General features: G+C 42.4%; 2 protein-coding genes across 2 annotated transcripts; both read right to left on the bottom strand.

The window, feature by feature from the left end:
• Positions 1-4240: 4240 nt before the first annotated feature.
• On the bottom strand, positions 4241-6046 carry twist1a (twist family bHLH transcription factor 1a). Its single transcript, XM_085445646.1, has 2 exons — positions 5212-6046; positions 4241-4778 (listed from the first exon to the last, which is right to left on the bottom strand). The coding sequence occupies exon 1, from the start codon at positions 5785-5787 to the stop codon at positions 5239-5241; it is 549 nt and encodes a 182-aa protein (XP_085301772.1). The 5' UTR covers positions 5788-6046; the 3' UTR covers positions 4241-4778; positions 5212-5238.
• A 1832-nt stretch (positions 6047-7878) lies between these two features.
• On the bottom strand, positions 7879-9110 carry LOC146683277 (protein Fer3-like). The gene has a single exon (XM_085446395.1). It carries the CDS (start codon positions 8575-8577, stop codon positions 8128-8130), a length of 450 nt encoding a protein of 149 aa, XP_085302521.1. The 5' UTR covers positions 8578-9110; the 3' UTR covers positions 7879-8127.
• Between the last annotated feature and the right edge of the window lie 3502 nt (positions 9111-12612).

The following is a 12612-nucleotide window of genomic DNA, read 5'->3' as shown; positions in this document are numbered from 1 at the left end:
ATGGCCCTATGTGGTGTCAGACAATTCCCTCTCTCTGTGGAAATAACACACAACGTGTTGTGCTTGAACTGGGCCTTTTCAGTACTGATAGTCCACAGATCTGTGCATGATAAGAAACCACTGTGGTTTTCTAACGTAAACATATGAAGCCCCTTTAACCTTCATCAACAGACACCCCCCGCCACCACCACCAAAGTTCCCCATTAAACATTTGGAAAGCTTAAATCCAATAAAGGATCTTTGTATAGGGTGCAGTAAATTAAGTTAGGACAAAGAGCCTATATGTTTGAATGAGTCGTGCTGCCCTTTGATAAAGAGCCTATGTTTATACTGGTATGTGGAGAGTTATAAGAGGCTTATGTTTAACTCAGTCTGAAAGATAAACAGCCTTAGGCAAGAGAGCTGAGAGGATGCGTATACTTTTTTTTCCCTCTTGAGTTTTCTTCTTCTTTTGCTTTTTCTCACTGCTTTATCAGCGTGTTCATTTTTCACCTCCCACTGTAATCCAGACTCCATCTTTCTTGCTGTTCTCATACTCTGTGCTGCATTTGACAAGTATTAGAGAACTGAGTGGGGCATTTTGTGGAGGTGAATTGGTGGCCCGTGGTCCAGCTTGGGGGTCACAGCATTCTGGGGACAGGGTCAGTTTGAGAGGTCACAGGTCAGCACTGATGGGTGCAGTTGGCACCGACCTCAGGGAACGTGTGCGAATTAGAGCTCATTCTATTAACGGTTTCTACCCGGACTTCCTGCCACTCTCTGTTCCTGTACCATTAAAACAACAAACCATTTTATTATATACCTCAACATCATCTCGTCCTCCTGCCAGATAGGATTTGGTTATTTTTCTCTTTTCTGACTTCAGAGACATTGTCACGTCATGACAAGGAAACTTAAATTCTTTTGCAAAATAAATAAATAAACAGAAGAAAACTGAGTACCATTTTTGACTTAATGCATTCTTATTTGACTTAGATGAATACATTGTTTTAATAACAAACACATGGGAAGTTTAAAATATTAAGAAGGTTTTATTATTCTTTGGTAAATTTCAGACTGCGCTCCTCGACAAGATGCACAGTATTGTGCAAAACTCTTGATCCACCCTTTATTTCTTTATATTTTACCATGAAAATGGAAAATAGACGCAACAGTTTATTAAAATATGTGAAAACATGAATAGAAGCTACACAGTTTATAAGGCAAAAACAGTTTGAAAGGCAATAATCGGTATGACCACCTTTATTTTTCAACACAGTCTGACTTCTCTTAGGAAGCCTTTCTTGTCGTTTCTTGTCATAGTCTTCAGGAATACTTCTCTAGGCTCTCTCTTTTGATGTTTCTGCCTTTAGTTCTGTTCTTTGTCAAGATGATCTCACACTGCTCTAAAAATGTAGAGGTCCAGGATCTGGGAATACCAATACATCTATACGCTTTATATGCTTTTATTGCATTAGCATCTGTGTTTGGGATCATTCACAAACAGAAAAATTTCCAGCCAATCAAACACTTTCCAAATGATTTTGCATGGTGGAAATCTGTCAATACTTTTCTGTGATCATAATTCTATCAGTTTGGCAAAATCTCCAAAACCACTAGCTGAATTGCAGCCACAAACCATGCCACAGCCTCCGCCATTTTTTGCAGATGACTGACACTCACTGTCGTTCCTCTGTGCGGACGTCCTCCATTTCTGATGAGGCTTCTTTGCTAAGCTGTGTGTTGTGTGAAGACAAAACGCTGGCTCATCCCTTGAGTTAGGTGCTTTTTTCATGTCTGAATGATTCATCAGTCAGTGTTAAGTGGCTTAACAAACAAATAAACATTACTCTGAAAATGGTAAGATGCAGGAACTGGACTAAAAATGAGTGAAAAAGCAGCCAATGTCCACAGACAAACTTTGAAAGACCTTCAGAAAGCCTGAAGACCTACTGCTCAAGACCACTTTAAAGATTACAACAAAGTCTGGCACAGAGGAGGAGGGCAACTCTAAAGCAATAATAAATCTAAAAATGCTCATTACTACTCTTATATAGCAAAAACCAAAGAAGTGTATGGACTCTATTTTTGTCCAGTTTACTGATATATTACATCACTGACCAGCAGACATGGAGGGTTGGAGTGATACGCAAAGCACCATTTGTTTAATTTCACTTCAGAGAGTCAGAGAATGCTATGCAGATCTTAATTTGAGATATATGACGAAAACGCAACAGAGCACAAGTAAAAAAGAAACTCCAGCATACACACAAATACATATATACACCTACACACACACACACACACACACACACATGCTAACTGCCTCAGGTTGCGATGAAACACAGATAATTAGCTCTAATGGAAACCAGACTTAGAAATTGAGTCGCCCCCCCTCCGTCTGTCTCACCCAACTTCCTCCCCCTCCACCTTGTCTTTTTGTGGTGTTGAGGGTTAATGTAAACCAGGGCTTGTTACCCCATAATGGGGAACTTCACAGAGAGATGGGAAGTGAAGGAGACACAACACTAAAAGAAGTAAAGGAGACAAGTAAACCACTGTTAAACTACCTGGTCTTGCTTTCCATGTATAGCAGTGAGAAATCCATGTTTGGAAAGATTTACAGCTCCTGGCGTTACTAAAATACACACAGGCCTGCACCTTTGGCTTTTAGATCAGTTTAAGGACTGCAAGCTCAAAGCGAGGAGATATAAACGGTGATTAATGAGAGAGAGAGAGAGCGAGTGCGTGTGTGTGTCAGTATTCAAAGAGCCTATAAATCATAGCACACTTAAAACTAGAGAGCCAGATGCCTTCACACTGATAACAAGCGGTCATCCCATTACTTTCAAACATCAAAGTCGAGCAGGAGCTGAGGTTCAGGAGCCCCCCCCCTTCCCGATTAGTTTCTCCCGCTCTCTCCTTCTCTGTGTGAAATGTATTTCCCTGTTTGGTAGGCGTGAGAAATCTCCCTGTGTGTGTGTATTAACCTATATGTGTTTGTGTGCACGTGTGTGTTTTGAAGCCTCAGAGGTGACATTCCTCTGTGTCAGAGCAACAGCCTCAAGTTTAAGATAACACGTCCACGGTGATCTAAGGGTGGGAATCGATTCCCCCCGGTGGCTGGCGAGGGCTTTGGGTCAGCGCAGATGGCTTTACCTTCCGCACGCAACCCGTGATGCAAAAACACAGCGATGCTCCCATCATCATCTCTTAACAACCCTACAGAGAGATAGAGAACTCCCTTAAGTGAGTCATGAATGACATCGGTGTGTTTCATCTCAAAGTGATATTCCTGTTGCACTCATAAAATAGCCTAATCCTACTTTATTTTATGGGAAATTGTAGCCTTGAAGCATTCAGTCAGGACTTATATTTGGTAGATATAGCATCAGCCAATGAGATACTTCCCATGTAGTCTTCTTGTCTTAATATAATCTAGTCCTTCCCTTCTTGACTTTAATGGTGTGTAACAGCCCAGATGCTGATTTCGTATTTGGACATATCACATTCAGCATTTAGGTGGAAAGATTATTTCTGTCCAAACTTGTGGTAAACCATCCAAAAAATATAATAAAAATAATTTAAAAAACCCACGATTATTCCTTTTCACATAATTTGCAATTTGTTTGTTTGTTTTTTGGCTTTTGTTATTTAACAGCTACATGGAGTTTTATTAATTAATCCCGTTTACAGTTTGGGCCAATTTTATCAGCTGTTTTGTTGTTAAGAAGAAATACTCTGATAATCCAATGTGTTTTATGTGGACTATAACTTGTTGGTATTTGTAAATTCCATCCAGCCTATTCTGTTTGCATTTTCACTTCTCTCCACCCCATCAATCTGTCAAGCCTCTCTGGGTATAACTGCTGCAGCACCTGCAGGAGACTCCCATGCTGACCTGCAGCTCAGTGGACATCTGGGAATATCATGCATGCCCCCCACAGCTCCAGATTCACCTTGTTCAAACAGACCATTGGCTAATTATGGCTTTCCCAGATCCCCAAGCTCAAGAAATCACTACGAAATAAACCACTGGAATGAGATGTTTTCTTTTGCCCCGCTCCACTGTAGTTTGGTTACATGGGGATTCAACATCAAGCAAGAAAATAAGCTCTCTACAAAGACTCAAAGTACAAAGACCATGAAAATTGAATATGTTTCCCCTAACAAAAAAAATAAATAAATAAAAAACATTTCTTTAAAAAAGTGACATTTATTCTTCTGTGTAAAAACAGAGGCTTCTAAATTCAGCTGATGGGCATGAAATTTATTTGACGCAGCCTCTAGTTAGACCTTCAAGGAATATCCAGACCAGAAGAATATACAATACTTTCATAATTTTATTTAAGATATTACCAAATATTTACAACACTCAAAATGCAAAGACTCTAGGTCCATTTGGAATTCTGTGATACTGCAAAAATAAATAACCGTTATTTGAAATAGGGGGAGGAAGACGTTTCCGACCTGTGTAGAAAAATAAATACAAAATACTTCATTTTCTGTGATGCGGTGTCACAGGGAATGTGGTCTGTCATCTTTCTCTCCTGTTTCAAAACGGAGCCGTTTGTCAGTTTTTTTTCTTTACAACATTCATAGTCGCAGTGGTCTTTCTTTCTTCATATCCGTCCTGTCTGTCCTAAGTGCTCCCTTGCAAACATTTCAGTCCGTGCAAAGGGAAATATGAAAAAAGCTGCTTTCCTCTGAGGCCTGAAGCACAGCAGCCGAGACTGGGGCCCAGGTGTGTTTGGCCTATTTTAGTCTGTCTGATCCACTGGTTCCTCAGTCTGAGTAATCTGTGAAAGAAATACTCTGGTTAAAACAAGTGAAAACAAGATGTTGGTGCGTGTTGGCCATGTATGTAAATGACAAAACCTGGTTGTGGGCTTAGGTGAAGAAAATAAACATGAAGCTTGGATTTCGTGGAAGAAATGCTATGTCTATTTCTTTGTAGCTATAATATGATATGAGAATGCCATGTTTACAGCGATAACTCTGGTCTGTTGGCGCATAAAGTTGTAGTTGACATCTCTTTCATAATGAAATTAATCAAGCCTAATTAATATTAGAGGAAGTTTAAAAGAGTGAGACAGAAAAACTACAGCGACCTACTGGAGGATTATACATTAGTTTGTTTATCTTGGGCCTGTGCGTAAAATGCGCATAACCGGAACATTTTGGCACGGCTCGAGTTCCTGCTGGATGAAAAGTGAAAGGAGCTCAACCTACCGTACTGTGCCACCAAGAGCAGCCCTTCTAGTGGGACGTAGTCGACAAGGACCACGCGCCCCCCATCCTCCAGACTGAGAACGCATAGCTCAGGCGCTCGTGCGCCACGTAGTTGCAGCTGGTCCCTCGCGCGTCCAGCTCGTCGCTTTGTAGAACTTGGCAAAGGAAGTCGATGTACCGCGCTGCCAGCTTCAGGGTCTGGATCTTGCTGAGTTTGTCCGACGGCAGGGTGGGAATGATCTTACGTAACGACGTGAATGCCTCGTTGAGGGACTGCGTCCTTTGGCGCTCGCGGATGTTGGCCATCACGCGCTGCGTCTGCAGGTCGTCAAATGAGCGCGCTGGGCTACTGCTGGCCTCGCTGCCGCCGCTCCCGGTGCTGCCTCCTCCTCCGTCTCCGCTCTTCCTGCATTTCTTTTTCACCGGACCGGGGCTCTCCACGTCCGCTTCCTCCTCTTCGTCCGTGCTCCTCCGCGCCGTCCGCCTCTTCCTCGCGCCTCTCCGCGGCAGCTGTCGGTCGGTCTCCTCCTCACTGTTACCAGCGCTATCCATTGGGGAGGAGTCGTCTTCCCGCATTGTCTTTTCAGAAAGGTTTTCTGTGTCCTGTCAGAGAGTCACGAATCCCTGACTCAAATCCACTGAAGCGGTCACAACATCAACAAACACGAGAGGTAACAGGAGCGTGTGTGAGCTGGTATTACGGTAAATCTCGTGCGCCACAGAATGGGAGAGGTGTCTGCCAGACTGGGACGACCCGAGTTCTTATAACGGGGAGCAGGCAGGAGGATTTTGGGGCTTGCTGTGATTGGGTGGGGAGGGCTGTAACATAATACCGCAGAAAAAGAGAGTTCTTGCTATAATATTAGGAATTAAGAGATGGAGTGTTTTTTATTCGAGACTGGAAGGATGTAGTGGGGGCAGTGTTTGCTATTGGATCATTGTGCAAGCACTGTAAGACCTGTCATAGAGATAAATTATTTGTCTCTGCTCCACCCCAAATTATTTCTTCCCCAAAAGCACAATGCCACCCCCCCCCCCCCCCCCCCCACACACACACACACACACCGCATTTATTACAGATGCGGAGTTATAAGAATAATAATTATTATTATTATTTTTTTTTTTTATTTACTTTTTATTTATTTTTTTTTTACATTGAATTAGAGCAGACCTCATTAAATGTCCAGGCTCTTTTTTTTTGCTCAGTGTTAAATAAAGACCTGTTGTTGTTGTTTTCTTGTGTTATTTATTATTTAGTTTCAGGCTCGTTTTTTTAAAGTGTGAATAGCAGGTTTTGTTGTTTTTCCAAATTTGCTGCTCAGACTATCCACTGTTTGCGTCACTGACAATAAAACTTACAAATGGAAATCGCCCAGCAGTTTTACCGCTGTGTCATCGTGTGTGGAAATTTCATGCTTTCCCCCTCTTGCTGAAAACAATTCAAAGCCAATGACACAGAACAGAACTCTTCCTCTAGTTTTAAACATTAAAGTGTTTCTGTGCAGGCGTTTGACAAGGGAGCAGCGATCAGGCCCACTGAAAAACACATGAGGCTGTCACAGCAGGAGGTCGCTGCTCTAGTAGACCTGTGTGTTTATTTTGCCGTCAACGGCCTCGCGGTTGAGGTATGCACTTAAAGGGTTTGACTCCCGCAGGGATCTCGGCACCGCGGCTCAGGTTTAAAAGACGGCCCGTCACAGGGAGCTCTCAGGGCGGATCCGTGCTCACAGCAGGGACGCTGAAAGGCGGTGTTCGGCTGGAGCACAACGCAAATACCGGACGTGATAAAGATGGACCGAGGAGAGAGGAAAAAAGCACTTCACTGGCTCACACAGAGTCGAAACACCTACACATGACCACCCAGCTCCGTGGCCTGCCCTGCTGTGATCTAATATCCTAGTCAAAAAACTAAAAATACGTCTTCATGTGGTTGAAACTAGACCTGGCAACTTCTTGGAGGTAGTCTGTGGTGTGAATGGCCCACCGAGAAGCCTCACTTCTGATGAGGAAGGATGACACAAGAGGACCACAGAGGGCCCAGCCCCGCTCTCTTGTGGAGACACGGTCCCCCAGCGCTAAACAGCTTTGCCTCTACCATCAATCCAGGACTGAAAGAGGGCATCTGGTGTGGGTGGTGTTTTTGTCACTCAGTTTACCGTCATCTCACCTCCGTGAATAACTCAATTTACACCTTAGTGACAAAGATAATCTGCAGCTTCATGCCGTGAGCCCTTGATTTGTGATTTAGATCCACTTTTAAACTCTTTTGAGGATATTTGGCCATCAAGGAGAAAACAATCATGATTCATGTGCTCTCGCTTTCTGAGTGAGGAAAACCTCGAGTTGCTTTTTTTTTTTTTGCCACACCCTTCAAGTGGCCAGGTGAGGCGCGTGCCTCTGTAGCTCTCCACGGTGCTGAAAACCACACCACTTCAGAGCTGTATAACAACAACCATAAGATGCTGACATTCATGTGTATCTCCTCTTAACGGATTTATTAAATGCGACAGTGTAAATATGTTTTGATCCAACACTGGCTGTAAACTGTCCATTTAAGCAGACATTATGGTCTTATTAATTTTAGTAAGGTTAGTCAAAATTAAATTTCACTTTGCTTTCTTTGTCGTGGCAGTCCAGGCAAAGAACACAAACATGACCATAGCGGTACTTTTATTTTCAAGCAACATCGATTCACATGCAACTAATGAAATCTCGGTTCTCACTGACCTAGTGAGCTTTCTCCAACGATGTATGTGTTTTTACAGCCACAAAAAAATCTGACATTTCTTAATAGAATCCCTCTTGTTGGTCCATACACGGAAAGTCAGCTGCTCATTTATGTCCGTGTCATTGGTGGGTTGAGTGGCGCCTTCAGTCTAGTTCAGTCTGCCATAGATAAAGCTGAGCTGTTGTGTCTCAGGTGTTCTCCAGCAGGTCCATCATGAAGGAGATGTAGACGATGGCCAGACGCAGCGTCTCGATACGGGACAGCCTCTTCTCGTATGCGAATGTAGGAACTTTTCTCCTTAGTTCGTCAAACGCCTCATTCAGACTGAACATTCGCTTTCTCTCCCGCACATTGGCCGCCTGCCGCTGGACCACCGTGATGATCCTCCTCCGCTTGGCCTTCGTGTTCCCCCGGGCCCCGCGGCTGTAGTATCTCGGCGAGCACATCGCCACCTGAGCAGTGCGCACACCGTCCTCCGCTTCCCGGCTCCAGGAAGGCTCGTTTAACTGCCTTTGGCTGATTGGACAGGATGGAGCAGCATCCACCTGCTGCTTTGGTGCTAAAGCATATTTGTGGGGATACTCCATAACATTAATGTTCATCACCGTGGAGTCAATAAATCGGCCCTGCATTTCCATCTTCAATGCGCTGCAGTTTGAGAGAAAGTCTCTCTTTTGTTTTTCTGTTAAGAAACTGACTCCAATCAGAGCGCTCAGACGGACTAAAGTCGTTCACCAGACACAGAATCCAAAGCGCCCAATCAGATAAATCCAACTTTCTCCAAATCCGGTCAGTGCGCTACGGGGTTAGATCCTATTGGGCCCAAGTCCAAGAGCTTCTTCCTGCTGTTTTAATAAGTCGCCTATACCACCTCACAGCGCGACATCTTTCATGTCCCTCTTGCTCTTAATTGAGCCCATTTTTGCCGTCAGTCGACCGGTGACTGGGATGAGAAAGACTTTTATTTTTTTTAAAAAAAGGCAAGCTCGACGGCCCTGCCAGTTGATGCACTGTCCTCCTGGAGGCCTTTAATGAGCATCTGAAGAACGAGGGCTCTTAACAGAGGGTCATGCAGTCTTGTTTGCACTCTCTCCTCTGCCTCAGAGGCTAAATAATGACACTTTTATCACTTAAACCAGCCAGGAGAAGGCCAAACAGAACATTCTCTAACAGTCACTACACACCACAAGCTTTTCTGTTGCAAATTAAAGCAAATAACTGTCCGTTCCCATGGCAGGACAGTGTCCACACTGCAGGGACCAACAAGAGAGCCACTGCTCAGCCTAAAACACTGCACTCTCAGAAAATAATGCACTTTAAGGCAAGGTAATTCCAATAAACTCATCAGGTTACTGCACTGCACACTTGTGGTTTGTAACTTATACAGACACCTTTTAGGCCTGTATTGATAACATTATGACTTTGATTTAATCACAGCATTTTTGGCATTTTAAAAGTTGCAGATCAGTTTTATACTTACTCATTCACGTTACCTTAGCATATCTTGAATATCTCAGGGTTATAGGAGAAACCCTGGAGATATGGAGGTATAAGGGTGGACAAAAGGATGGAGGCTTTAAAGCCAGAGGCTCCTTGCTGTGTTTATGATCTAAAAATAATGATTTTTGTCAGACTGTATTCAGCTAACCTAAATAAATTCACAGCAATAACCCAAATTCCAAGAGTAAAATCATTATTTTACTCTACTCCTACTTCTGTGAGTTTAGAGTGTTTTTCACTGACATTATCTGAGCGTTCACTTGAACGGCGCATCAATCCCTTATTTTATTTTTCTTGATCATTTAAAATTTTCCAGCTTAATGTGATATTACCTTAACCAGCCACAAAGACCAAGAGCATAAATTCAGATCCAGCTGAGTAGAAAAGTGCTATATAAGTACAGTCCATTTGCTGTTTTACCTTTTACCTCATAAATGAATTGCCAGCAGAAAGGGTCACCTGCATGTGCATATTTAGCAACAGGAATTATTGTGGTGTCGGGAAGTGAATGCGCTGGTCTGAAAGTTGCTGAATTCAGCTTTGCCGGTGTTTTTGCAGCACACTCATATGCTGACAAGCATAAGTGTGCCTAACATTCATAAGATGTTTTATGAATCATCTGAAAATGAGCTAATCTTTAATTAGTTTTCTTTTCTTTTTCCATCTTGGAAAGTTTGGTTTTATTCTGGATCCCAGAATTGCATCTCAGGAGTATCGCTGAGCACTGATTATGTCTGAAAGACCTCAAGCTGCCCCTCTTTTTTTATATTTTTCTTCCAAGAAGCCAGACTTTCTTCTGATTTCTTAAAGTGGACTTTCAAAGTTTTTCTTTGGACATTCACTATTTTATTCCTACTAATTTTCTCTTCTGTCCACTTTTTCTGATGAATGTTTGTTTGCGTGTTTTATTGTTTTAACTATTTAACACTGATTTAAGAGTCACTGAAGCATAAAAGGCATCTAACTCAAGGAAGAATCCGTGTTGTGTCTGTACATAACAGACAACATAGCAGAGAGCCAATTTTAAATTGTATCCTTTGTCAATAGCAGTCTCTTGCAAAAACACATACTTTGTTCCAATTTCGTTAGTTGAATCTACATAGAAATGCCAAAGATAACACAATTTGTATTTTTTGAGCAACAAGTTGATTCCCAAAGAGCAAAAGAAGAACACAAGAAGATGTGGCAGGCTTAAAACTTCTTCAGCAGCAGATGAACAGTTTCTGAAATTCATACAGTTAAGAAAGTATTGTTTGCTGAAGCCTCATTAGACACGTTATCAATCAGTGACAACAGGTCTCATGGAGTGATGATTACAAACTTGAAATTATTTATACAAATCCTTGTCAGTAAGTCAGGAGGAGGTCGTGAGAGAGGTACAAACGGGAGTGTCTACAGCCATCTGTAAACCACAGTGGAGGCTCTGTCATGGTTTGGGGTTGCACTTAGAGATCAGGTTTGATCCACCATGCAATACCATATCAAAAGCATCTGACTAGCTATAGTTTCATTTTTCATCATGACAATGATCCTAAACACACTGACAGTACAGTAAAAGCATACCTGGAAATAAAAACACCCACTGGAAAACTATTAGTCATGGATTAGGCTCCCCACAGCTCAGACCTCAACATTATTGATGGTGTGCGATCATCTTGACAGAGAACATAAAAAAAGGCATCAAACATCCAAAGAAGAGCTTTGAAGGTCCTTCAAGGAGCCTGGAAAACTATTCCTGAAGACTACTTAAAGGGACGCTTTCCTAAGAGAGTTCAGACTGTGTTGAAGAATAAAGGTGTTCGTATCAAATATGGACTTCTAAGCTTGTTAGAATTGTAGCAACTCCAATTTTGTTTATAAAATTTATAAAATGTTTATAAAAAAATTGCTACACATATTTCCCATCTTACTAGCAGAATATAAAAAATAAATATTTGTCATAGATTTTAAGTTCACTTTAACCTTACCCACCTTGAATCCATAGTGGGCATTTAGACTTTTCTCATGAAAGTAGAACACCAAGAGTGTGATTAACACAGCTAATCCTCCAGTAGGATGTTGAATGTCCTCCTGGTTGAGTTAACACTGACATCAAGAGCATGCTCACAAGTTTTTTTTTATTTAAAGTTTTTTATGCATTCTTGTGTGATTATTCCATACCCAAGAGTGTGAATGTACAAGTGTCTGTCATGTATACACACTCCAACCTAAGCATACTTCTCCATCTCCCTCTGCTGCCTCTTCTTCCTCTCTTTCTGTGTTTTCCTGGCACGCAGATAAACATGATGGGACATTCCTCTGGTTGTGGTGGAAACGCTGAGAAAGCACAGCTGGGCGGGAGAATATGAGGTAATCTCACCCTGGGGCTACTTTGTAAATATTGGTCTTAAATAAGGAGTAAAACCCCAAAAGAGGCACACACACACACACACACACACACACACACACACACACACACACACACACACACACACACACACACACACACACACACACACACACACACACACCTACAAGGGTTTATCCCAACTTTGTGTGAGACAGGACAGACCTTCACACAGACACTCATAATGGTTCATTTCCTGCTCTGCTCTGTTATTACTGGTTACACAGGGTGAAATTAATGATAGTTTGTGGTGTGACTAAATGTTTATGGAAGTAAATAGTCGGCGTTTTAGTAGATACAAACTGAGTGTTAAACCAAATCCTTTCCACAAAGTCTGGATGCTCAGTCGAAGAAGGTGGTTTTTCAGCGATTGTATAACTGTGCCGTGAATTTCATTAACGCATTTTGAAGTATTTGTGAAATCAATGCGGCGTTTGTGCTGAGTAAATGAACAGTCGCTCGGCCCCCACAGAAAGAGCATCTCGACACTTAATCCTAACGGATTAGGGGTCCGCAAATCAACATAATACTGCAGTAAATGTAAGAGGGAACCCTGAAAGGAACATACTTTGTTTCATGTCAGTTAAGAAATCACACATTTCATCAAGTCACACTTCTGAGGGTGACATTTCTTGGTTGTATTTTTACACGGTGATGGCTTCCATATATTAGTTTTTAAGCTGCTCTGGAGCTGCTCTGGAGCTATGGCCGCTCCAGAGCAGCCATAGCTGTCCTCACCATGTAAATCTGTCCTCCTCCTCCTCTGGCTGTGTCCTCTGTGTGCTGT

This window comes from Copadichromis virginalis, linkage group LG22 (assembly GCF_057382275.1).
Source record: "Copadichromis virginalis isolate Kocher_CV1m ecotype Utaka linkage group LG22, C_Virginalis_male_GT1.1, whole genome shotgun sequence".
NCBI lineage: Eukaryota > Metazoa > Chordata > Actinopteri > Cichliformes > Cichlidae > Copadichromis > Copadichromis virginalis.
This window is presented reverse-complemented; position numbering and strand designations above follow the sequence as displayed.

Excerpts from the sequence above, each read along its gene's own strand:
- LOC146683277 (XM_085446395.1), bottom strand. The coding sequence starts at position 8,577 with ATGGAAATGCAGGGCCGATTTATTGACTCCACGGTGATGAACATTAAT.
- twist1a (XM_085445646.1), bottom strand. The coding sequence starts at position 5,787 with ATGCGGGAAGACGACTCCTCCCCAATGGATAGCGCTGGTAACAGTGAG.